The sequence below is a fragment of the Cannabis sativa genome, chromosome 4 (genome assembly GCF_029168945.1).
Source record: "Cannabis sativa cultivar Pink pepper isolate KNU-18-1 chromosome 4, ASM2916894v1, whole genome shotgun sequence".
Lineage (NCBI taxonomy): Eukaryota > Viridiplantae > Streptophyta > Magnoliopsida > Rosales > Cannabaceae > Cannabis > Cannabis sativa.
Window position 1 is genome coordinate 19,062,256 of NC_083604.1, and position 26,304 is coordinate 19,088,559.

The 26,304-nt window shown below is 37.2% G+C and overlaps 4 protein-coding genes across 4 annotated transcripts; 3 read left to right on the plus strand and 1 right to left on the minus strand.

Annotated features, from left to right (window-relative positions):
* Positions 1-8,902: 8,902 nt before the first annotated feature.
* Positions 8,903-10,059, minus strand: LOC115710408 (probable LRR receptor-like serine/threonine-protein kinase At1g07650). Its single transcript, XM_061113017.1, has 4 exons — positions 10,031-10,059; positions 9,876-9,947; positions 9,713-9,781; positions 8,903-9,537 (listed from the first exon to the last, which is right to left on the minus strand). Exons 1-4 carry the CDS (start codon positions 10,048-10,050, stop codon positions 9,471-9,473), a joined length of 228 nt encoding a protein of 75 aa, XP_060969000.1. The 5' UTR covers positions 10,051-10,059; the 3' UTR covers positions 8,903-9,470.
* Positions 10,060-11,023: 964 nt separating this feature from the next.
* Positions 11,024-12,799, plus strand: LOC133036845 (uncharacterized). Its single transcript, XM_061113606.1, has 3 exons — positions 11,024-11,079; positions 11,150-12,718; positions 12,760-12,799. The coding sequence occupies exons 1-3, from the start codon at positions 11,024-11,026 to the stop codon at positions 12,797-12,799; spliced, it is 1,665 nt and encodes a 554-aa protein (XP_060969589.1).
* A 1,586-nt stretch (positions 12,800-14,385) lies between these two features.
* Positions 14,386-16,575, plus strand: LOC133036846 (actin cytoskeleton-regulatory complex protein PAN1-like). Its single transcript, XM_061113607.1, has 4 exons — positions 14,386-15,077; positions 15,170-15,772; positions 15,893-16,186; positions 16,429-16,575. Exons 1-4 carry the CDS (start codon positions 14,775-14,777, stop codon positions 16,573-16,575), a joined length of 1,347 nt encoding a protein of 448 aa, XP_060969590.1. The 5' UTR covers positions 14,386-14,774.
* A 91-nt stretch (positions 16,576-16,666) lies between these two features.
* Positions 16,667-17,812, plus strand: LOC133036464 (uncharacterized). Its single transcript, XM_061113018.1, has 5 exons — positions 16,667-16,725; positions 16,807-16,980; positions 17,065-17,169; positions 17,240-17,411; positions 17,509-17,812. The coding sequence occupies exons 1-5, from the start codon at positions 16,691-16,693 to the stop codon at positions 17,596-17,598; spliced, it is 576 nt and encodes a 191-aa protein (XP_060969001.1). The 5' UTR covers positions 16,667-16,690; the 3' UTR covers positions 17,599-17,812.
* Positions 17,813-26,304: the final 8,492 nt, after the last annotated feature.

Sequence of the window (26,304 nt, forward strand, 5' to 3'; positions counted from 1 at the left end):
AACTCCAAAGTGAAAGTAAAAGCCCTGCAAGCAGGAGACTTGGTCCTTAGAAGAGTAATGCCAAAGACCAAAAACCCGTCGCATGGGGTCTTTGGGGATAATTGGGAAGGACCATACCTCATCGCAGAAAAAATTGGTGATGCAACGTATCGGCTCGCAACACTCGATGGAACCGCGATTCCACGAGCATGGAATAGCGAGAGTTTGAAATTTTATTATCAATAGTACTCGCATTATTCGATTATGTTCACTCTTGTACTTATACTTTAGATATTTTTTCACAAGGAAAAAATCCTAAGTATAGGGGGGTATATATGCCCGAATGTACTATTGATTATATGAATGAAATTACTTGTTAAATTTTCAAAAGTTTTATCAGCTTTGTAAATATTCCTACTTATTACACCAAGCTGTAATTTAAGTCGCAAATATGTATATAAAACGCGAGTACCCATGTACTGCGAAATTGTTAAAGGATAGCTATCCCCGCGAGGATATAAATTTGTTCAAAATAAAAAGTAATTTGTCCAAGTACAAAAGCGCGAGTACCCTTGTACCGCATATATAAAAAAGAGAATTAAAATTAAAAAACAGCATAATATAGAGGATAATTAAGCATCTGGAGCAGCAAGAGTAGTCTCATCCGGAGCAGTGCCCCCTCGACCTCATCAAGAAGGTTCCCTCCCCCACCTTGGGTCTGAGTAGGCGACATGGCACGAAAAGCCTCGGCCATCACAGCGGCTTCTGTTCCGAGAAGAGAGAAGTTGAAATCTGGAACCTTGGAAAGAGTGGTATAAATATAATCAGACACTGCCTGATCATACTGCTTCTTCCCATTCTCCTTCTCAGTCTCCAAATCGCGGGCCATCTCCACGATCGTCGCCTGCGATTTCTTGACCTCAAGCTCCGCCTGCTCCTTCGCCTTGCTGAGTTCTTCGAGCTCTTTCTCCTTAGCCTTGCTGAGTTCCTCGAGCTCCTTCTCCTTCCTCGCCACTTCTTGCTTCAGCTTTTTTATGTTCTCCTGAAACTGAGCATTTTGCCTCTTCAGCGAGTCGGCTTCCTTCGAAGGAGTAGCAGCAGCTTTTATGAACAGAGTCATCGACTGCGCGGCCAGCTCGGCAGAGCGCGTAACAAGATCCTCATAAGGAATCTCGGCCAGGAACTTCTCTTGCATGGCTAGGAAGTCGCGAGCTCGAACAGGTGGATCGATTACGACTTTCTTCCCCTTGTCCTGTGCAGTCTTGGCCAGCTTCTTGGAAGAGTCTGTGGCAAGTGTGGCCATCGCATCACTCTTCCTCTTTTGGGGGACAACCGGCAAAGTCGTCGTTGTTCCACCCTTCGGTTTGATCTTCAGGACAGGTGCGGACTTCAGAAAAGTCATATCTGCGAAGATAAATGAAAGATAAGTATAAGTAAAACTCTACCTATTAGTTTATAACAAGAGATGAATTACCTGAAATTGGTCGAGGAGTTCGCTTAGAAAGGCGTTTGTCTATTCGCTCTTGCTGCCTCTCGGATGGCTCTTTGTATACTGGCTCCCTTTGAAGACTTGCGTTCTCAGGAATCAGCTGATGCTCTTGCAACTTCGCAGTTGTACACAGTAATCGCCAGTCGCGATCTTGTACTGGAAGGCTCCCGAGGATTTCAGCTGTCTCTCTGCTAGTTGCGTCAAGGGCCGGTCGAACTGGTCTATCTGCGATAACAACAAAGAGCGAGTAAGCAAAAGATCTCAAAAGTAATGCAGAAAATGTCTAAGTTAAAAAATACGCGACATACTCGGTCTGCGGTTAAAGTCAGTTCTAATCCCAGGGACTTTAAAGACATAAAACCACTTCGATTTCCAATCCCCCATATTCGACACCATTCCTTCGACTCCATTGATCTCAGAAGTCGCCCATTTGCTAAAGCAGTAGAAGCCATTATGAAGACCTACGCTTTTTATGTCGTAGAAATAGCTGAACTCTTCTACTGAGGGAGCCCTATGGACATACTCCATGTACATCGCATAAAAGGCTAGGGCAGTGCGGTAGCTGTTTGGAGTTAGCTGAAAAGGCGAAACATCATATCGCCTGAGAATAGCTGCGATGAAGGGATGAAAGGGGATCGATACCCCACACCGAAGGATGGGTATTGAGACTACCACATCCTCTGTGGGAATGATCGCAGGGTTAGTAAACGGAAGATGCGCTCTTTGAGATGGCTTAGGTCGCTGAAACGCGAGTCGCAGCAAATTTAACCTCACAAAGGTGGTGAAGTCTGATTTGGAAACTCTCGAAATTAAATCCTCACACGCAAAGGGTTCATTCAGCTGGGAATCATCAATCGAATCTGTCCCACTCCCCTCCGCCTCCTCCTCTTCCTCACCTGACTCGCGAACTGGAGTCGTCCATTCATCGTCCATCTCCTCGACCTCGATGTCAGGAGCATGCCTCGAGTGGATAAGGTAGTCGCGTGCCGACACCGTGGACTCGCTGTCTCGAATATCGATGGTCCCAGGTTCTGCGAGTTCTTGCACCATCTTTTCGATGTCCACAGAAGACATCGGGCCTAGCTCTATTGGAGCAGCCTCCTCTTCGGAAAGCGAAGTGGGGAGAAAGCTGTCCTCCTCCTGGTCAGCTTCACCGTCGAATGCACGGCCTCTGGGGCCGAGCTGCTGGCTATCCGACAAGTCGCTCATCTGAAAGATAGAAGATCTTTTCAGCGTGATGGATGTGTGAAAAGCAAAGTAAGTGATCTCACCCGCAATAAACTATAAAGTCGCACTCGATAGAATGGTCAGCCTCCTTGCGAATACTGACCATCCCCTCAATATGCGATAAGAGATAATACTTTCTTGGGCGAGTAATTCACGCATCCTGGGCCAAGCGGTATACCTCCAGAAACGGTTGGGAGTTTCCCAGTGACTCAAGGGGTATGCGTTTTCGAGCATAACCCTGAAGTTACTGGGAGACCCCCACTGTTCCGAGACTACCTATCAGCCAAAGAGTACGATCATTTGAATATCATCGCATATTGCAAATGGCTAGTTGTACCTCAGTATCTCAAGGGGCATATAATCGCATATATGATCATTAGAATACTGAGATACGCCCACCATTTGGAACGGCGATTGATACCCTCGCAAATCAGCCCGCGACATATAAAAATCCTAAAAGATCTAGCTAACAGTCAAATGAAAGTAAATCTTGGCAATACGCGAGTATTCAAATTGTTCATCTGAATACTAGCGAATATTCGAGTTGTTCATCTGAATATCCGCGAGTATTCAAGACGTAAAACAATGCCTATATATTGTGTGTGCGGTTATGTCAGTTTACAGGTCATATTCTATGAATTTACCCAGGTTTCTTACCTAGAACACATAGCCTCATAAACACATACAAGCATACATTCCTAAAAAAGCCTCTAAAATACCAGAACCCAGAAAGTAAAGCATTTTTCTCCAAACAGAAAACGAAAATGCAATGACTTGAAAACTAACCTTTGGTTTTGATTTCTGCGATTGCTCTCGATCACCTCTGAGATTGAGAATATTGTAGAAAGAGTGGTAGAAAATATGGAAGTGGGTTTTGAAGTCTCTGTAATGGAGGGAAGGAGGAAGTTAAGAACAAGAGGGAAAAATGAAAGTTTTGATTCGTATCAAAGGGTTTAAATACCCATATCCCTCATTAATTGGGATTACGACACGTGGCAACCAGAATGCCTAAGGTCGCCCAATCTAACGGCCAACGATGGCCACGCCTACACGAAAACTGAGGAGTTTTGTGACGTGGCACCATAAATGCAATAAAAAGTAATAATTACAGCCATCATTTTTCGAAACCCTCGATGGGACAACCAAAAGGTCACCTCCTCGTGAGAACCTTTCACCTGTCTCTCGAGTAATAGTTTCCCTCAGTGACCGCATCTGTCACGTCGCGAAACTAGGGGCATGTGTTATAGTGAGATTCCTCTCACCTAGAAACTCGAGACAAGACTCCCATTTAAAGGGCACGTATATTCAGATTTCCAATGGAAGCTGAAATGTCCATAAGGGGCTCCTCGAAATTTGATCCTCGCTAGGATAGAGCCAGCGAGATCTTGCGAGCACGACCAAAGTCGGATCGCGTAATTTGCGTTATGCAGGAGGAGAGAATGGATCCGACTCGCATGTGTCGGGACATATGCGAGTATCCTCTCTATACTTCTGCGAAAGCATAGAGATCAACTCTCTATGGTGCGATTTGGTCCCAGCGACCCAATAGCCTTGATAAACCGCTATAGACTCGCATGTCTAGGTTCTATCAGCTCGATATGCGAGGACTACAAGAGGTGATTGCTTAAGGACTCGGACAGTCCAAACGTAATGATAACCTTGCGAGCTCAACAAACGGAACATGAACAGTCAACTCGCAGATGCGGAAGACGCATACGTTGATGGACTTAGTAACTGTCACTCATTTATTAATGTTAACGTTGTTTGGGTTTAATTATTGCAATTCAATATGTAAATAATGGATTAACAATGAATGTGATCCTTATGTAACCGATTGGACACCTACTTTGTATATAAAGGGGTGATCTACCATGAAATGGCACCTACGAATCCTTTGCCACAGTGGACTAAGCAGATCACAATCTGACTGAACCACTATAATTCTTTGTCTTATTGATATTTTCCAGCTTTGTTGATTGTTCTTGCATTCCCAGTCGAGTACTCGCCATTCTAGGTCGAATACTCGCACTTGTCACTTCTCTGAAATTTCTCTTTTTATATTAATTAAATAATATATTTTGGTGTTGCGAAATTCACTCGACAACAAGTTGTCTCTTCCTTACTGTTTTCCCCGAACACAGATAGCTCGCTAATTAGACAATTCGATTGCCCTTACTGTATAACTTGTCACATATTTAATCCACATCTTCCAAGCATTTAGATTTTATACGGATATCATTATCAATATGCGTATACCATACACATATTCATATCATAATCACCATTATGCTACCTTCCCTAACATAATTTATGATAGTCTAGGCAGGTAATCTAATAGCAAATAATATAAACACTTACTATACCATGAGTCGACCTTTCTTCACAACAAATGTACATATTCGACCAATCTTTAGGACCTTTAAAACCATGGCTGCTCTGATACCAAGTTGTAACACCCTATCCCATAGGGACGCGACATGTGTAATTTTATAAACTAGTTTAATACTAATAAATTAATTAATTATTAGAAACTTTGATAATATTAAAAAACTTAACTAAAATAAAACACTAAAAACAGACATTATAACGACATAAAAAGCATGTTTCGGGGATCCCTGTTATAAAAAGCTTTACAAAAGAACTATATACGATGACGCTTTAAAAACATAAAACCAAAATACATAGTAGATACAGCCCAAAACAACTCTTGGCAACCCGACAAGCAAGCCAGTGAGGTCAATATGTACACTGCTGGAGAAGGCAGTAACCTAATGGCAGCTCTAACTTTTCCTTGCCCTTACCTGCACCACATAGCACCCATGAGTCACAAGGACTCGGCAAGAAAAGTAATAATAATAATCATATAGTTTATTATTCGAATATTATCATTTCTATACAATTAGAATCAAACCATTACGCATTGTTCATAAGATGAAATCCAAATCACTACTCGCATCTGCCATGAATAAGCATCAGTATACAGATATCTGGTAATACAAAACTATTATACCAATAATAGGAATTATATTCATTTAATAATATAAATTATATATATGTTACCTCATAAAGTAACCATCTTCATGACATCACATTTCCTAATCAAGCAAGTCGATGTTTTAGTCTGATAATCATGTAGTGCATTGCCTAATCAGGCAAGCCCGTGCCATAGTCTGGCAACCACATATCACATAATTGCATCACCTAATCAGGTGAGCTCGTACCTACGCTCGGTACTCATATGTCACTGACGCACGTACCTATGCCCGGTGCTTCACTAGGAAGAAACCCTACAGTTGTTTCAATATATGCCATAACCTGGAAATTTTCATATCACTGACTCCCGTATCTACATGTTGTCAGAAGGAAACCCTACAACGATTTCATTCTATGTCATAACCTGACAATTTTCATATCACCGACGCTTGTATCTATAAGTCGCCAGGAGAAAACCCCACAACAGTTTCATTTTATGCCATAACGGTAATTTTCTTATCACTGACGCCCGTACCTACACGTCGCCAGGAGTATTGCATTACATAATTGTTGGAAATATTTTACCAGGATCTAGATTTACTAACAAGTATGTTGAATTAACATCCTAAATATGAATTCTCTAAAACAATGAAATAAACACATAAGGGTTTAAGAAAACCTTACATTGATTGCAACGGAATAATATGACTCCTTACGTTCAAGATCTCTAGCCCTTGATTCCTTTCTGCAGCAGAGCATTATCAAGATCTGAACCTGGATCTCTTTCTCTCCTTCGGGTTACGTTACCACAGTCTTACTCACTATGATTGAGTACTTGACTTGCTATGTGTGGGCACGACACTCATTCACTCAAGGTTCGAATGGTGAAGAACAATGAAGGAGGTTTGAAATCACTAAGGAAGGAACTCTCTCATCAACTAGTTGTCTCACATAGAAAACTAGGTTTGATTTGGTTGAAGACACACTACTACAAAAGTCACTATTCACGTCGGTCAACGCGACTGTTCATCGCGTTGACCGACGTGAATAGTACCATATTGAATATATTCGTCATTTTTAAAATGTCACAAAAAATACATAAATTGCGTCGGTTCTTACTCCGTCACTAATTACCCAACCGACGGTAAAAGTAAAAAAATTAAAAAAATTTGTTCATTATTAGCGTCGTTTTAAAAGCCTCACTTATGCTTTATGTGGCCTTTTAAAACCGACGGTAAATATATTGTGAGTGTGACAAAACGACGCTAATCCTCCTATTTTTCACTTACCCCCAAACACACTTTCATTTCGATCGAGCTCTCTTTTTCCCTCTCTTTTTCTCTGAACAGCGCCATCTTTCCCTCTCTTTCTCTCTTGCGATTTCGAAGGTGTAAAGGTGTCAATGGAACTGCGATTTTCCCACCTCCGTTAGTCTCTCTCTTTCCCTCTCTTTTTCTCTTGCGTTCTCTCTCTCTCAATCTCTCTCTCTCTCTCAGTCTCTCTGTGTTATAACAGGTCTCGCCCGTCCTCATCAGCTCTGAAGGTTGTGATTTCGAACCGGCCGGCCACCTCCGTAAGTCTCTCTACTTCCCTCTCTTTCTGTCTTGCTCTATGTTATAACAATAACATGGTATATATGCTCTATTTTCATCATCAATGGATAATTTCTCATTTTGTTGAGAGTTTTGAATCTAAAATTAGGGCTTTCTGAATGTTAGAAATTTAGATTGAGAGTTTTTAATCCAAAATTAGGGCTTTCTGAATGGTTGATCACCATTTAAGGTTGCATTGGAGGAATATGAAGGAAATGCTTCATGTAATGGAGTGTTACAACATCACTAGTACAGAAGATGCTTGAATATTGATAGTATAGTGAAAAGTTTCCAGTCTTCTATAATTATGGTAAGTGCCACAAGTAATATCAGCTGAGATGGGCATCACTGCTTAGTTACAATCATTTTTATTTTTTATTTTTCTTAAATAGCATGCTTAAATTATAAGCTTGACTAGGCAAGGAGTGGGCTGAAATGCGAGTGAGAAAGTTTGGGGAGTCTGGTTGAGTATCTTGCTCGAATTTCTGGTGCTTGTATTCCTTTGTCATTGATTTGAAATACCAGTGTAAATTTCCTCTTCTACTGTTCTGGAGTTGTCAATTTGGTACTTAAAGGGTATGATAAATTTATAAATGTAGATGTTTGATTAAGTAACATATCAAATATGTCATGATTACCACTGCTTTATATTTTGAGACTAAGTAGGAATGTTTGGATTTAAAAAAAGAAAGTAGGAATGTTTGTGCTAGGAAACGCTGCTGAAAAATAAGCAGATTCCTCCATATCCTTTTGACAGATTACGTTTACTTTCATTTTGAAAATTAGGGTTAATCTCATTCAACTTTTATTCAAGTCTACTCTCTAATTTTGTCCAAGAACTGTAAATAACAGAGTGAGGAGGATTAATGTAATTTTAGTGTTGATCACCATTGTTGCATAATTGAGACTTAAATCTCAAACTGTAGAGTGCGTGCTGACTTTATGCTGACTCAAATCAATAAACATGTAACAACTCATCATTTAGTTAGTGTATTCCTGATTGTTGTTAGTGACATAACAACTGAATTTGAACAGAACAGAACTCACTACTTTACTTCTTTTTAATTTGAATATATATCATATCACATCATATAAGACAAAATTATGAGACTATAATTCTATGCAAACTTTTCACTTCATCTTCATTCTTAAAAAAATACAGAAGTTTTTCCAATGCATATTTTGTAGGTTAGTATGTTGTTGTCCTTCCTTGTCCAATGAAATTTAAAAATCTGCTAATGTTTCCATTTTGGAATTTGGAATGTTTGTTTGTAGTGAAATTTGACTACCTCTGCTAAATTTTTACAGTTAAAAACAGCAAACATGTAGACATAATATCTATAAATACATGTCACCTTATGCCCCTTATCTAATATCTAGTTAATTCACGTCATTCATTTTCTTGTCTTGTTTTTAGTTTTGAGAACCATTGTTTGTTTAATATGTTATATAAATGAAATAATTGAAATGTACACATTCTCCACTTTATGATAGCACATCTAACATTATTTTCAATAAAATTAGTAATAAATACAATACATTTGAGAACAGACTATCACTACCAGCCAGCAACTTTACACATTATTATTATTATTATTATTATAGAAATAAATCTGCTTTATATCTGATAATTATTTAAATAATGTTGTGTCATGTTCAATTATTGATAACAGAAGGAAAAGGAAAAGCAAATTGATAATTGCAAAGTCGTCTTGTATAAGCTATTACAGAACATGAACAGCAAAAAACAATGAATTTGTTCCCAAAACATATCTATGGAGATATACCATAATATTTATTAAGTTTAGAAGTTTTATTAGGTATGATTTCAAAATTACACATAGGATGTTTTGGATTAAGTTTTTAATTGTAAATTAATTTATATATTAAGTTTGTTTTGTGTAATTTTGAATTAACAATTTGGTTATAAAGCTATGAAATTTAGTGGTTAGAATGTATGAGAAGTTTGCTTTAAAATATTTAGAATGTTTTTTAAACTTTTAGTTTGTAATCTTAATTTAGTGTTTTGTTTAATTTAGAATTGAAAAGTTTGGTTAAGGATATGTAAAATAATAGTTAAAATGTTATTTTGCTTAAATCTATTTGGCTGCAGAAAGAAATTACAACAGAATTAACTAACTATTCTTACTCAATCTTAGCATGTTTTCACATTGTTATGCCTATAATGTAATACAAGAAACTTAAACTTACTAGTTAGTATCTTTGATAGTGATCCAATTTGGAATTGGTCCACTGAGTAAGTTACTTGTTAAGTACCTATTCAGTATGCAACATAAGAAAAATATGAGGAAGCAAGAATTTTATGAAATGAAGTTTTCAAAAAGAACTCATTGTAAGGCCCTTTCTTGATGATTTCTTCCTACTTAAACCGATTTGTAGGATCGATTCTAGAACTTAACCGATTGTCCTAACTCATTTTTGCAGTACTTACACTTTTCCCAATTGCATTACATTTTCGAAATTTGGAACCTCCCCTTCTAGTTTATTGAAGCTAAGATCTCTGCGAAATCGAAATCTTGAATGTCAGTTATGTCATGGATAAGTGTTTAAACTTGAAACTCCAACACAATGTTTCACAAAAGTAGAAGAATTACAAGATAGTTAGCTTTGTCAAATTACTAATATAACTAGGAATGTTTCCTCTTAATTTACAGCTCCTCATCATCCTGCAATTTCAAACATGGACACTTTCAAATATTGAGTTGATCTTAATCACAAATGTTTATACATATATAGATATATAGCTCACACTTTAAGTATATTTGTCATGTTTCTCAAGTCTGGCATAATTAGTTCTATATGTTTATACTTCATCTTCATGTGAGCTGAAATTGGAAAACAAGTAGATTGATTCATATTGAAGTGAAACGAACAATTGTATTCTATCCGAGTAACATTCTTGTCTAGTATGATATATATATTGTATGTACGCACTTTTGTTTTTGTATTTTTGGCTATTCGACCAAATATACAATTTTTCACATCACTACTTTTATTCACAATGCAGCTTTTCAATTGTGGTAGTATCTTTTGAAGAAATTGCTTGAACGCTAGCTTGGAATTGGTAAGCTACTCAAACTTTATTTCTTTATATTTTATAAATCCTAGAAGAGTTTGAATATCCTAGATATTCATCCATAGTGAAGTAAGTTCTGGAATTGCATGATCAACGGTCGGATGGGTGGTAATATTTGTACTGTTAATTATAGTTTTGTTTGTTTGTATTATTGTGGATGTTTTAATAGATTAGTTGCATGTTTAAAATTTTCGGGAACGTCCGAATTATAGATGTTATGCTGTCGAAATTTCGGTAGAAATTTCAGTAGGATTAGTATTTTATTAAATTAATTAGGTTAAGTTGATATAGAATTATTTTATTGTATTAATTAGGTTAATTAAATTGTTGTTTTGTTGTTTTGTTAGAAGTTTCGAAATGGATAGAGATTGGATGAGTGCGAATAGGTTAACGGTAAAATATAGGGAAGGTGTTGACTTCTTTTTGGAGTTTTCTGCAAAGAATGCGGATAATCCTGATTTGGTTCATTGCCCATGTCTCAAATGTGGTAACATGGAGCGTATGAAAATTGCCCAAATAAGAGAACATTTGTTTAAGAACGGTATAGACAGGAGTTATAAGGTTTGGTATCACCACGGAGAAAAAATTAGAAGATCGGGCGAGGGACCCTCTAGAAAGGATAAGATTGTTAATAATGTGGAGTATTAAGATGATCACATCGCAGAGATGATTAACGAAGCAGAGTTTGAATCTCAAGTTCGTCCTGAAACATTTCAAACTATGTTAGAAGATCTTTGAAAAGCCGATTTACCCTAATTGTACTAGGTTTACTAAATTATCGACGCTTATTAGGCTATACAATTTGAAAGCAAAACACGGGTGGAGTGATAAGAGTTTGACAGAGTTACTAGCTTTCTTAGGAGAATTATTACCCGAAGGTAATGAGGTGCCTTTGTCTTTCTATGAGGCAAAAAAGACATTGTGTTCGTTAGGCTTGCAATATGAAAAGATACATGCATGTCCTAACGATTGCATCCTATATCGAAAGAGATTTGTGGATGAGGTATCATGTCCAACGTGCGGTGAGTCCAGGTGGCAAAAGAAAAAGAATTCTAATGAGGTAAAGAAGGGTGTTCCTGCAAAAGTATTGTGGTACTTACCACCCATACCTCGTTTGGTTCGGTTTTTTCGAAATGCCGACCATGCTAAAAATTTGACTTGGCATGCCAGTGATAGAGTGAAAGATGGTATGATGAGACATCCAGCTGACTCTCCCGCTTGGAAAACAATTGATGCTAGATGGCCTGATTTTGCCAATGAGCCTAGGAATATCCGTCTTGGTCTCTCTGCAGACGGTATCAATCCACATACTTCCCTTAGCAGTAAGTATAGTTGTTGGCCAATCTTGCTTGTGATATATAATTTGCCGCCGTGGCTTGTTATGAAGAGAAAGTTCACTATGTTGACATTGATGATATCAGGCCCTTCACAACCTGGCAATGATATTGATGTATACTTAGCTCCTCTTATTGATGATTTAAGTAAATTGTGGTATGACGGTGTTAATGCATATGATGCCTATAGGAATGAAGCATTCAATCTTAGGGCCATGTTATTGTGGACAATCAATGATTTTCCTGCTTTCGGGAATCTTTCTGGCTACAGTGTGAAAGGTTATAATGCATGTCCTATCTGTGAAGAGAAAACATGCTCTCGCTATTTAACACATTCGAGAAAAATTTGTTATATGGGACACCGAAAGTTTTTGCCACCCGAACATGTATTTCGGACCTGGAAAAAGGCATTTGACGGTAAGCAAGAATTTGAAATGCCTCCCCCACCTTTAAGCGGAAGACAATTGGTAGAAAAATTGAATAAAATTCAATTCAATCTTGGAAAGCGAAAGTCAAAATCGAAGAAAAGAAAAGGAGGTAAGGGTGTCACAAATGAACCTCAGGGACCGTGGAAGAAAAAATCAATATTTTTTGAGCTTGAGTATTGGGAGCATTTGGTTTTACGTCACAATTTAGATGTGATGCATATTGAGAAAAATGTCTCAGATAGCTTAATTAATACCTTGTTTAATATTCCTGGTCGGAGTAAAGATGGAATTAAATCCCGTCTAGATTTGAAAGAGATGGGGATTAGAGGAAATTTACATCCAGAAATTATTGGTAAACGAACTTTTTTACCACCGGCGTGTTATGCCCTGACTAAGGAAGAAAAACGATCTTTCTGTACATCATTGTCTCACGTTAAAGTACCCGAAGGGTATTCTTCAAATATCTCCAATTTGGTAGATATGGACAAATTAATTTTGTCCGGACTGAAGTCTCACGATCATCATATACTGATGCAACATATTCTGCCGGTGAGTATCCGTTCTGTTTTACCTAAGAAAGTTCGCTATGCCATCACCAGGTTATGTTTATTCTTTAAATCTCTTTGTTGCAAAGTGGTAGATGTGTCAAAGTTGGAAAATCTCCGATTAGAAATTGTTGAAGTGTTGTGTTATTTAGAACAATTTTTTCCTCCATCCTTTTTTGACATAATGATCCACTTAACTGTTCATCTGGTGAGAGAGGTAAAAATGTGTGGGCCAGTGTATTTGAGATGGATGTACCCAATGGAACGGTACATGAAAATCCTAAAGGGTTATGTAAGAAACAGAAGCAGACCAGAGGGTTCAATTGTTGAATCCTACATCGTTGAAGAGGCTGTAGAATTTTGTTCAGACTTCTTGTCAAATGTAGCAACTGTTGGGTCGTGTCTTCCTAGATTTGATAATGAAATTAGTAAAGGGGGTCGGGGTGTTTCGTTTGCGACGTAAGTCGAGCTGATCGAGAGGAAGCACACCGACTCGTTTTGCAAAATGTTGATGAGGTTCAACCGTACATTGAGTAAGTTTAATTTAATTTTTAATATTCAATTCAAATTAAAAGTGTACTAATAAGAATAATGTTTAACTACATCTTGAAGGAAACATTTTGATTGGATCAAGACTACTTATCCTAGTAAGTCGAGGAACCACAAATGGGTGCAAGATGAACATTATCGAAATTTTAGTACATGGTTGAAAGAAAAGGTATTATGCAATACCGAGTGATTTGAAATTGGTATGTTTTTCATAATCATTTCATGTAACTACTAATTAATTTGATTTATGCTAGGTGATTGTGGAAATGAGTGACTCCTAGAACAATGTATCTCGGTTGCTACTTTCGATATCGCATTTTCCTTCATTCTTGTACTAAAGTATCAATCATACTACATAAATAGTACTCAATTTAACACGAAAGATCGTGATGCTTCTAGAAAAACACAAAATAGTGGTGTCATGATTGTTGCTAGTGCTATCCAAGTAGCTAGTTCAAAAGACAAAAACCCTATTGAATGTGATATGACCTTTTATGGTGTAATCAAAGAAATTTGGGAATTAGATTACATTAGCTTTCGAATCCCTGTTTTTCTTTGTGATTGGGTGAGGAGTGATAATGGAGTTAAAGAAGATGAGTTTGGATTCAAGCTAGTGGACTTGAATCGAGTAGGACACAAGTCTGATCGATTTATAATGGCATCCCAGGCAAAACAAGTATTTTATATGAGTGACCCAATATATGGTCGTTGAGTCGGTTGTTCTAACAACACAACCAAAAGATTATGATTACCAAGAGTCTGGTGGAGATTTATATCTCAATGATAAAACTTTTGAAATCAATCCACCACCAATTGATGTCGCCGTTCGGGACGAAATCATTTCTTCTCGGGAAGACGGTGAAGGATTATGGATTGAGTAAACTATCAATCTATAAATATTGGTGTGTTTTGTTTTATATTATTTTATATTTTTTTGCGCCTAATCTAAATTTCTGTGTTAATTTTATGTATTATTATTTTGCTTTAATGTGTAGGTACATTGACTATGGATGACCCCGGTGACTATGATGATGATTTTGCCCTTTGGGGACAATCCATTGGTGGTGAATCTGAATCTGATCCAGCTACACTAGAACTAGAACTTGACCATGATTCACAACCAAAGAAGAAAAATGGTAGGGGGCATATAAGGGTTTGAAGCATATAAAGAATAGGAGTGAAGGAATACTTCTCGAAGTCGAGTACAACCAATGGGGCCAGTGCGTTGGGGACACTGCAAATGAACTGGTTAGCCAGATTGGCTTGTATGCAAGACGAAATCTTCCACTGGCATACAATGATTGGAGAAAAGTTCCAATGGAATTTAAAAATCTATTATGGGAGTACATCAAGGTAATGCTAATAGCTAAGATTAATTTGCATATGTAGTTGAATATTTTTTGCCCATTCTAACTATTATTGCTAATTTTTGCAGTCAATGTTCAAGTTAGGCCCAGAAGCTAAGCATTCTACCTTAAAAACTGCTGGACGAAGATGGAAAGACTAGAAAGCATTCCTAACAAGGAACCTAATTTTCAAATACAAAGATAAAGTTCCAGCAATGCTCGATCGTCCTCCAGATGCTTATGCTTCATGTTACAAGCCCGAAGATTGGAAAGAATTTGTTGCCAAAAGATGTAGTCCCGAATGGGCAAAAAAGAGAAAGAAAATGCAAGATATCAGGAGTCAAAATACATACAATCACCATGCGGGCCGAGGTGGTGTTAAGAAAGTTGAAGAAAAGTTGGAGAAAGAGTTGGGCCACCAGCTTACTATATATGACAGGGCAGACTTGTGGATTAGAATACACACGAACAAAAACGGCGAGCTCGATGGCCCTGCTCAGGAGGTCGCTGACCGGATTGTAAGTTCCATTTATCATATATGTGCTTGATCAAATACTTAAACACTTTTATGTTGTTCAAATTCTTACAAATTTTACTTTCTTGAATGTAGGCTGAGATACGAAAGCAAGTTGAGGAGGGGACAATATTAGTAGAAGGCTCAAAAGACATACTCACTCTAGCCTTGGGAACAGAAGAGCATGGAGGACGTGTTAGAGGAATGGGTGGTGGTGTCACACAGACACAGTTTTTCAAAACCCCGCGTCCTAAAAGAAAGAGAGTCGATGACAATGATCGTATGAGTGAGGTGGAGAAGCGACTTGAAGAGTCAGAGGAACATCGTCGTAGACAAGACGAATTATTAAATAAACTCCTCCAAATAGTCCAAAGCCAAAGTGGTGTTGCGGGCACCTCACATGCATCTGGTTCAGGTGTTGGGGGAGCATCCAACGAACCAGCTTTTGCTGCTGTTACCTCAGTTCTAGGAGCAACACCTACTGCCAGGCCCTCTGCTCCACCAACTGGCTGGGCCTCTACTACACCAAATGCCAGGGCCTCTGCTCCACCAGCTCCCAAGGCCTCTGCTCCACCAGCTCCCAAGGCCTCTGCTCCACCAGCTCCCAAGGCCACTATTCCAACACCTCCACTTGTTGCCCCACCAGCCACACCTTGTGCAGCTGCTCCACCAGCACCATCTCCGGTTACTTCTGATAATGTATTATTTACTTGCTTTTTAAAATAATTTTCATTATGCATGTTTAATTTTTATATCATAATTATTTAAGTTCTTTTTAAAATAAATTTTGTTTGTCTCTTGTTTTGTTTGCAAATGAAGAGATTGAGGTGTGATATGTACGTGATTGATCCCAAAGAAAAAGATCCGGTCTTAGTTGCATCAGGTTATGTGAAACTTGAAAAGGCAGACAAAGAAGGCAATATTATAATACATGGAGTTAAAAAGAAGTTTGATGATTTCAAACGTGTCTTTATTGAGAAGGTGGTTGAAGAAAATGCCATTCTACCATGCCCTATAGAACATGAAGGCTTCGACACAGTTGGTTTAGCTGTAAACAATTTTGTAGCTTGGCCAAAGAACCTAATCAACATACATCCAGATGATTTAGCGAAGGTACATCATTTTTTTCCTTTTCAAGTATATTTTCTTGAATAATGAGTAGGTTGAACTCAAATAGTTATTTGGTGATACTTTCTTTTTAAAGAAGCTAATGATAGTGTCTAGTGGGATGGGAATGCATTATTGGTGAAAATTTTGTGGCCATGATATATTCAAAGCTAGTTTTGTAAGTATTTTAAGACTTTAACCTCGGGATATTATTATATTTTGAAATTGTAATTAATTGTTTGATGTAGATGAAAGGAAAGAAGAAAGTTTCAAGAGATCATTTGGCTCCACCGACTCAGCCACCGATAAACCCAAAGGGGCCTAATAAACAGTCTGTCAAACGGTACATTCCCCGCAAAGACACAATTATTGTCTGGACTTTCGAGAGATTGTGAAGAATTGGCACGCTAAGAAATCAAAGAGATACTATATTAAACGGAAGTGTTCGGAGGAGAAGGCCAAGAGTGTTGGATCGGCGCCGACGAGGTGGAAGATGTGTGCGAGCTCCATATGATTGGAAATACTGTTATGTCTCTTTGGTGCAGGTATAATAGTTAATAACTAAGTTAATATCTAAGTTAAAAATTACATATACAACTGTTTATTAATAATCTGTTTTAATTTAGTTATTTGCAAGAACACACACTTAATCTTGGTGGGTTGAGGAATACATATGCATTTAATAATCCTGCTTCAGTATCAACTGAAGCTGGTAAACTCAAACAACGTTCAGAGAATCTATGTCAGCGAATGATGGGTATGCAACCTGAACAATGGTTGATATGTCCGTGGAATTCAGGGTAAGTATGTTTTTATATTAATAAATGTAACAAACTAATGGATCGATTAGTGAGTTGACTGAATTAACATGTTTTGTTCTGTAGTGATCACTGGTTGACAATTATGATTCATGCCAATACTCAAAGTGTTGCATATCTTGACTCGACGAATGACTTTATCCGAACTGATATTATGAAATGTATCCAAAAGTAAGTTATAATTTTTTAAATTTAGATTATGTTACAAATCAATTCATTAATTAATTTCTTTTTTGTTTAGTGCTGTGGACATGTACAGGATCGAAAAAAATATACGAAACAAGGGTCCAGTAAAAATCAACCAATACACGTGTCGACAGCAGCCGGATGGAATACAATGTGGTTATTATGTTATGAAGATTATTCAGAGTTTCATGACGGTTGTTAATCCTGCAAGTTTTTTGAAAAATCATGTAAACATGAATAACTACTCTTCTCTATTTAGTTTGTATTTTAATTATATATACTTTTAATATGTTGATTAATGTTTTTTGATCTTTTATTTTACAGTTCAAGTTAGACGCTCCCTATAGTAACGAGGAGATCAATGCCGTACGGGATGAGTTGGCCGAATTTGTGAAGCCATTGATTATAGATTAAGTACTTAAGGTTACTACACTTTTGATATAATACATGAGTAACAAGTTTTATGATTATTGTTATCTTTTGCATATATTATTAGTTTATATTTAGTTTACGATATACATAGAATTTAAGTTTTAGAATCGATTTTATTAACAATTTTGGTATTGTGTGATTAGTTAATAGAATCGATTACTAATTTAATATAAGTTTCAAAAATGTTATTTTAATTTTTTTTTGTATTATGTATTTACTATTATATAGAGTTATTCTAAAATTTGATAATGCAGGTGGGGAAAATTGCATGAAAAGTTTGCAATTTTCCCTTACTTATATTTGTGCTTCATTTTATAAGTGACGCAATAGGTAAAAAAAAAAAGTTTTTTCGAAATAGATATGACATTTTTAAACCGACGGAATAAGTTTTTTGTGACAATTTTAAAATGCCATGACACATTTAGCGTCACTTTTTAACCGACGCTTAAAATAAAATAGAAAAGTAATTTTTTAGCGTCGGTTTTAAAATGACGAAAATTGTATTTTGCGTCTTTTTAAAAACGACGCAAATAAAACACTATTTACGTCTACGGATTACACGTCGGTTCTGTAGACCGACGCAAAATCTTTATATGTCACTTATAAAACGACGAAAATACCCCTTTTTGTAGTAGTGACATTAAGTGGATGAGTGAGAGTATCATGTTCCTTTTATAGTGTTTCAACTAGGACTTAGGGTTGAATTATATGGATTAAAAAAGAATAAACTATTGGGCAAAAATCCAAACTAGACCGTACACTTAATGGGACCTCTTTCTAGTTAGATTTTTGCCACTTTATTTCAACCACTTATTCTTCTTTTCAATAATACCATATTCTCCAATTCAATCCTATAAATGTCAAACTATTTATTTAATAATTATAATTAATTACTAAATAAAATTGCCATTTATGTAATTTATTAATTAGACCATACAAAGTCTCTTAATTAACAAATTGACCCCAAGACCTCTTTTCTTCACAATTAAGCCCTTGCTTAGTGAAAATTCATAAATAAGACATAGTTTAATTTTAGAATTATAATTGATTAATTAAAATCAATTAACTGAGTTTGTAAGCAGTATTATCTCAACTAGTCAGGGGACCAAGGGCCTATATAACCGAGCTTTTAATAAGTAGATCTAGAATTGAATACACTCTCAGTTATATAGAACGCTCTATATGTACCACGATATAGATACATTATGATCATCCATTGTTACAATCCTAATAGTCAAGGATCCTCTATAAATGATCTACACTGAATAGGGATAAATTTACCGTTCTACCCTTCAATGTATTTTATCCTTAAAATACTTAGCTACCTATAAATGATACTTCAGTAAACTAATATAATTACTAAAACGAGGCATCAATCATCTATCTCTATTCAGCCAAGCTCGAAGGAGATCATCGTTTCACTTCTATGTCTAGATAGAAGTTATAGATTCCATATCTATGATTAGCGCTCCGACTCAATTATACTATCATGTTCCCAAATATCACCCAGACCAAAAGGTAGGCTTAACTAACAAATCAAAGAACACAAATAACACTCTTGAGATCGAACCTAACCATGTCAGGATTGAGATCCATAGACCTAAGATCAACCATTGATATTGACTTAGAAAGATATAACGGTAAGTTTATGATATCTTATCCAAGATCAATATCGGTCCCTTCCAATGTATACTCCATACATCTGATACTGGTAAACTTTGCCAATGCCCGGGAAAGGACATAACACTTATCCAAGGTGTAAGTATACCTATCGCAGATTATCATGCCAGTCTAAATCCAGTAAACTCACAAATCACCGGAATTAAACTTTTGAACATATAATCATTATTATATTCCACTATGCTGACGACACTATAATCATGAACAAATATATACATATGTTCTGGACTTAACAAAATTTATACATTAAACAATCATGAAATAAATCATGTGAACCATGCAACATAAAATGCAGTTTCTGATCATTATTAATTAGTAAATCTGATTATATTGAAATGAGTTTTATTTAGGGCACAAAACCCAACAATAATCAGGTAAGCCCATATATCACGTTCATAATATCATCACATTATCATTGCTCAACCAATCAATCTTTTCATTATATATCAATATTAACCATATTTCAATCTCAATATTAATCAATTCATAAAAATATTAATTGTATTACAATACAACGTACTATACAGTACAATATACTTTTCTTACATTTAATCTAGGTTCATACATGTCAGCAACCCAAGCGGAGAACTATTCCCGATGATCTCAGCCTTATGTCACAACAATAGTAAACTAATAAGTGTTTATCCCAAGACACTGCTTAATACCTACAAAGGACAACCTAGGGTTTTCTACTAAGCCTTGTAGTACAAATACACTAAAATTAAACTTATATTTTAGCTCTAAACATACACCATATGATAGAGCTCATTGCAAGCTTCAAAACGGTATATAGAACGTCCAAAAGGGACACCCGAGTGTAAAGTTACGGCAAAAATACGATTTCTGATCTCCTAAGAATTTTCAAAAATGGTAGAACACATCAATTTCAAAATTCCCACTCACCAAAACACTACCGAAACCTATCCAAATCACTCCAAACTTCACAAGGCACATATATATCAAAAATACTACCATCCTTACGTAACCAAAATTATAGTCCTTAAATGGAAAACGCCATTAACGTTTGGACTAAGCTTCAAAAAGTTCCAAACTTGATTTCTAACTCAAAATCCCCTAAAATTCAACAAGTAAACATCGAAACTAGACCCATAGCTACCAAAGAACAATTCTACAAAGTTAGAATCTCCATAACCACTCTAAATCACAAAGCCACTATATAAAACTAATCGTTTTTAGCTTAAAACGAAATTAAATCATACCTTAAGTTTTCTCTCTTCAAGGAATTGCTATCTCGCTACTACCAGAGCTTGAAATACTAAGTTTTGGGTTGGAAATTGAAGAAAATGGATTAAGGAAGGAGAGAATTTCGTCGCACGAAGAGAGAGGAGGATTTCGTTCTTCGTTCTTCTATTTATGTTTCTTAAAACATAATATATATTAACATTTGTTTTATGAATCGAATGATTTTATTGCTCAAAACCAAATTTGTACAAGCACAATGGTCACAAGACTGGTATTATATACAGCTACAAATTACAAATTACTAAACCAATGTACATCTTTATCACTAACTTTCTTAGGCCAAATCAATCTAACTCTAAACTATACAGTTTCTTTGATCCTCCTCAATAATTGTTCAACCGGGTGTTGTTTTCCATTCCACATGTGCTCATTTTGATGCCTCCAAATGTGGTATACCAAGCTTGCCAAAGCATAAACCATTGCCATCTTTCTGAACTTGCTGCCTTAAAATTTCAGCAGCCATTTGATCACTCTAAGCAAGTTTACATCAGCTAGTCTCTAATGTAACCACTTTGTAACACCCTAAAAACATTCAGTTGATCTTTGACAGCAAAAGAAAAGGTGTTCGACAGTTTCCTAGTTGCTGCAGTTTAAACAATATGGATCTTCAATGATATTCAACCTATACAACCTTGCTTTTGTCTTTAATCTCTCATGGATAGGAAGCCACAATATAAAGTTGTGTTTTGGGGTGTTTAATCTACAACTTGCTCCATTGTTTCCTCTCTCGAATTGGACACATTATTTGATACCCTACTGATATGTGATAAGGAGCTCCTCTGAATTGCTGCATATCCAATGAAGAGCAAACTAAATCCTTTAACAACACCAGTTGCCTTTAATACCAGCTCCCATTGGTTGGGCTAGTGTAGCTCCACCAATCTTTATTCTTGAGATAGACACTATGAAACCATTGTACCCGTAAATTCTCCTCTTTCTTTGTAATGGCCCAAACATACTTAATCATAGCTGCTTTGTTCCATTCCTTTACTCTTTTGAAACCTAAGCCTCCCTCTGTTTTTGGTTTGCACACTTGATCCCAAGCAATTGCACCAGCTCCTTGAAACACATGTTGTCCTTCCATAAGAATGCCCTACAGATAGTTTCAATCTCACTAATGACTTTCTTGGGCAAAACCATTACTTGGCTCCAATATGCATGATTGGAGAGTAGGACTGAGTTTATGAGCACTGTTCGAGCAGCAAAAGACAGGTGTCTAGAACTCCAAACTCTGATTCGTGTTGTCATCTTTTCTGCCAGGATAGAGCACTCCTTGCTTGATATCTTCCTTGCAGATATAGGAACCCCAAGATAAGTAAAAGGAATCCTTTGGAGAGAGAAACCAGAGGCAGTCAAAATCAAATCAATTTCATTATGTGGCACATTGCTGCAATAAATTGCTGATTTGGATGGGTTGGGATGAAGTCCTGATGTAGCTGAAAACAGCTTCAGCCCCTGCAGCATATACATGACACTTGTATAATCTTCCTTGGAGAATAACAGTACATCATCTACAAAGCAGAGATGATTGAGTTTCAAACCTCTGTACCTCTCATGGAATTGAAAATCAAATTTTCCTCCTACTTTCTTCATTATTCTAGAGAGATATTCCATCCCTAGAACAAAAATCAGAGGGGACATGGGATGCCCTTGCCTCAATCCCCTCGCGAGGCAAAAAAGCCATGCATTTTCCCATTGAACATTAAGGAGAACTTGGGAGTTTTGATGCATATCATAACCAGATCAACAAATTTTCTTGGAAAATTCAAAGCCACCAAAACCTCTTCAATGAAGTTCCACTCTATTGTATCATAGGCTTTCTGTAAATCAAGTTTAATCATACAGTTAGCCCTCTTGGATTTCCTCCCATAATGTCTAATCAAGTCCTGGCATATCATGATATTGTGACTAATCTATATTCCCATTACAAAGCCTCCCTGGTTTTGAGCAACAATAGAAGGAAGAATGTGTTTTAATCTAGAACAAATGAGTTTAGTTGCTACCTTGTAGATCACATTGCAACATGCAATGGGTCAAAAATCTTTGACAGTGTTGGGATAATTGGTTTTGGGGATCAAGGTTATGACAGTTGAGTTTATTTCCTTTAACAGCTTGCTTGTGTCCAGGAAAGAAACTATAGCTTCATAAACTTTATTCCCAACAACATCCCAATTGTCTTGAAAGAAGTAGCTAGAAAACCCATCAGCTCTAGGAGCTTTAAGACCAGGTATTTCAAACATTGCAGCCTTAATCTCCTCAATAGTGTAAGGCAGTAGCAAAGAATTTGCTTGTAGAGGAGTAACAGTAGGGCCCATCTGCATCACCTTGATCTGCACATGCCTTCGATCTTGCATTTTAGATCCCAACAGGTCATTATAGTATCCCAGAAAAGCTTCAGCTATTTTGATTGGATCATTCACTCTTGTACGTGGACAGAATACTGTTTTGCCTCCTTCTTCCTTTGATACTTGCATGGAAAATTTCAGAATTTTCATCACCCTTCTCTATCCATGTAAGTTTAGCTTTCTGTTGGAGCATTGAGTGGTAATCTTGCTGTTTCTGTATCAGTAATTTCCTAACTTCAGCTTCTTTCTGGTGCAAAGTTGAGTTGAGGGGGTCTGCTGTATACTATTATGGAGTTCTTCTAGCTCAGCCTTTACTCTAATTGTCTTTGCTTGTAAGTCATTGTACCCCTCCTTATTAATTTCTTTGAACACTCTTTTTAAATCTTTGAGCTTTGAAACCAACTGAAACATTTTAGTGCCAGTATATGATGCATCCCATACTTCTCTAAGTTTGCTACCATACTCCTTATGAGACCTCCACATCCGAAAGTACTTGAAAGGTTTCTTCCCCGATTGAGAAACAGGGTGCAAAGTCAGTAAACCAGGTGAGTGATCAAATGTGCCCTCATTTGAGTAAAGAACCTCAGCTGTAGGATAAGTGTCCAACCATGCCTGATTTGCCATCATCCTATCAATTTTAAAGAATATTCTATCCTCACCAAACTGTTTGTTGCTCAAAGTGAAGTAGTTGCCAGTGTATACTATGTCTTCAAGAGCACACTGTTCAATACAATCAATGGTATTTGACTCTTTGGCCAACTCTTTCTTCTTTAGCCGAAATCTCATTAAAGTCCCCCATTATCACCCATTTTTCATTTGTTTTATACCCCTGCAAAGATTTCCATAAGGCCTTCCTACCATATCTATCATTAAAAGCATAGATCATGGTAATAAAACAAGTGAAGTGATTCCCCACAGTTTGGACATATAAAGGCATTGTTTGACTTGTACAATTAAGGATGTTCACCTGAAACACATTAGGATTCCATGCCAATATGATTCTACCTCCTCCATGCCAAGGAAGATTTGATGAAAAGCACCAGCCTGCAAAATTGTTTGAGTACAAAGCCCCCAAATTGCGAGCTTTGACCCTTGTCTCGAGAAGCCCTACTAGCCCTACACTATTAGACAAAATAAAATGCTTTATTTGTCCCTGCTTGTGTATACCATTGGCTCCTCGAACATTCCAACAAAGGATCCTATCCATTTGCAAAGGAGGGTCCTCCCCTCTCCTTTGTGCTACCATTCTGTTGCAATACATCCTGTGTCTCCAATATGTCACCTATTGCATCATGTTCACTGTCTTCCAAAGTCTGGAAAGTGTTATCTGTTTGTGTTACCTGACTCTTCTCGGCTTGTGCAACTTTTTTCCCTTTCACCACTTGCTGAAATCCTTCATGATCAACTTTTGGAGCCTGCTGCCTCTTGTCCTCCTTAACTACCCATTGTTTCTTTGTTTCCCCCTTCTTTCTACATTCCTCTGCTACATGCCCCAAACCGAAGCAATGACTGCATTTTGTTGGTTTCTACTCAAAGTTAATCCCAACATGAGTATTGCCGCCATTCTCATCTTCAAATTCAAGCGTATCAGGTAAATCTATGTCCATAGCAACTTCAATCAACACCCTAGGATAGCTTAGTCTTTCCCTATTCTTGGTCACTACATCCACCATGATTGGCCTTCCAACTTGGCCAATAATCTTGAAGAGAGATCTCTGCCCCCAGTATTTCAGATCCAACTCTTGCAATTGTACCCAAATTGGCACCATCCGTGTGTCCTCTTTCCTGAAGTTAGTACGGGGTCCCATGATTTCATAACAACAAGCCGTTTATTAAAGAAGATATATCCTCCATTGAGGATCTCATCTCTAATGGCAATACTATGAAATATGATTATGAATATTCAATGAGATAAAGCTTTTACCTTGTCTATTTTGTCCTTCCAGATCCTGTGTGCAAAGCCTTCAAGGATGTGTAAGGGAGGGTTCGAGCCTAACACATATCAGACGATCGAAGGTGTCCAGAAATCTATCTCCTCCTCAATGTCTTCCATCGTGATTTTCACTCTGTTCGAATGCTCATTTTTAGCCTGATGAAAATAATTATCCAAGCTCCTAATCACAGAGCCCGATCGCAGCACAGGTGGTGTCGAGTGAATCCCCTGCCTAAGGTTACTGTTACGTTGAATATTAGCTTCCAAGAACATTCCAAAATCCTTTCGAACCTCCTCCTGCTTCATAATACTTCTCAGTGATGCATCAGGGGACAGAGGAGGCTGAAATACATCAACTAGTAACGGATCTGAAGCTTGTTCTTCTCTAAGTTCATCCTCTTTTTCTGAAAACTCAATTGGTTCGATTCCACTTACCGCATCTCCATCTGTAACTTTCCTAGCGATTCCAAAGTTCTGCATCCCTTTCTTCCTCAGATTTTTAGTGCCAGATTTTTTCTTTCCAATCCCCTTCGATCTAGTTTTTGCCATGGCTACAGCTGCAAGAGCTGAAAACCTAGAGAGAAAAAGCGAGAAAGCTAAAATTCTATATTTTAACATTTTTAATATATATAATACATATTAAACAGAGGATGAGATGCTGTTTTGGAAACCGTCCATTGTCTGCTATGTGCTTGGCAAGAACCCGCCATTGCACATCTTGGAAGGTTTTGCAAAAAGAGTATGGAAGGACAAGATTGATCGTGTGAAAATGTTATCTTATGGTATCTTTATCATCCGTTTCAATTCTATGATGGGTAGGGATCAAGTGCTTAATGGGGGATATATCTTCTTCAATAGAAGACCAATGATATTGAAGCCGTGGGATCCTAATGTGAATTTCAAGATAGAAGATGTGAAGTGTGTTCCAATATGGATCCAGCTTGAAGACTTAAACCTTAAATATTGGGGACAAAGATCATTGTTCAAAATTGTGGGGCAACTGGGTAACCCGGTTATGGTTGACTCAGTTACAAAGGAAAGAGATATGTTGAACTACCTTAGAATTCTAATTGAAGTAAGGATGGATCAACATTTTCCTGACTTGCTAGAATTTGAGAATGAACATGGGTGTAATGTCCATGTTGGGGTAAAATATGAGTGGAAGCCTATCGTTTGCAACCATTGTTCTGGTTTAGGGCATCTAACAGAGGATTGCAAGAAAGATGCTAAAGGAAAACAGGAGTGGATTGTTAAGGAAGATCATAGGAAGAAGAAGATAGTAGATGAAGATGGTTGCATGGAAGTAACTAAGGGGAGCAAACCAGTAGAGAAAACAAAGACAACAGAAGCCCTAAAGGTTAACAATGCTTTTCAGATCCTAGATGAGGATTCTGGGCAGCAGGATATGGAAGTTAATGCAACAGAAGACTGTTGGGTTTTGTGCCCTAAATAAAATCCATTTCAATA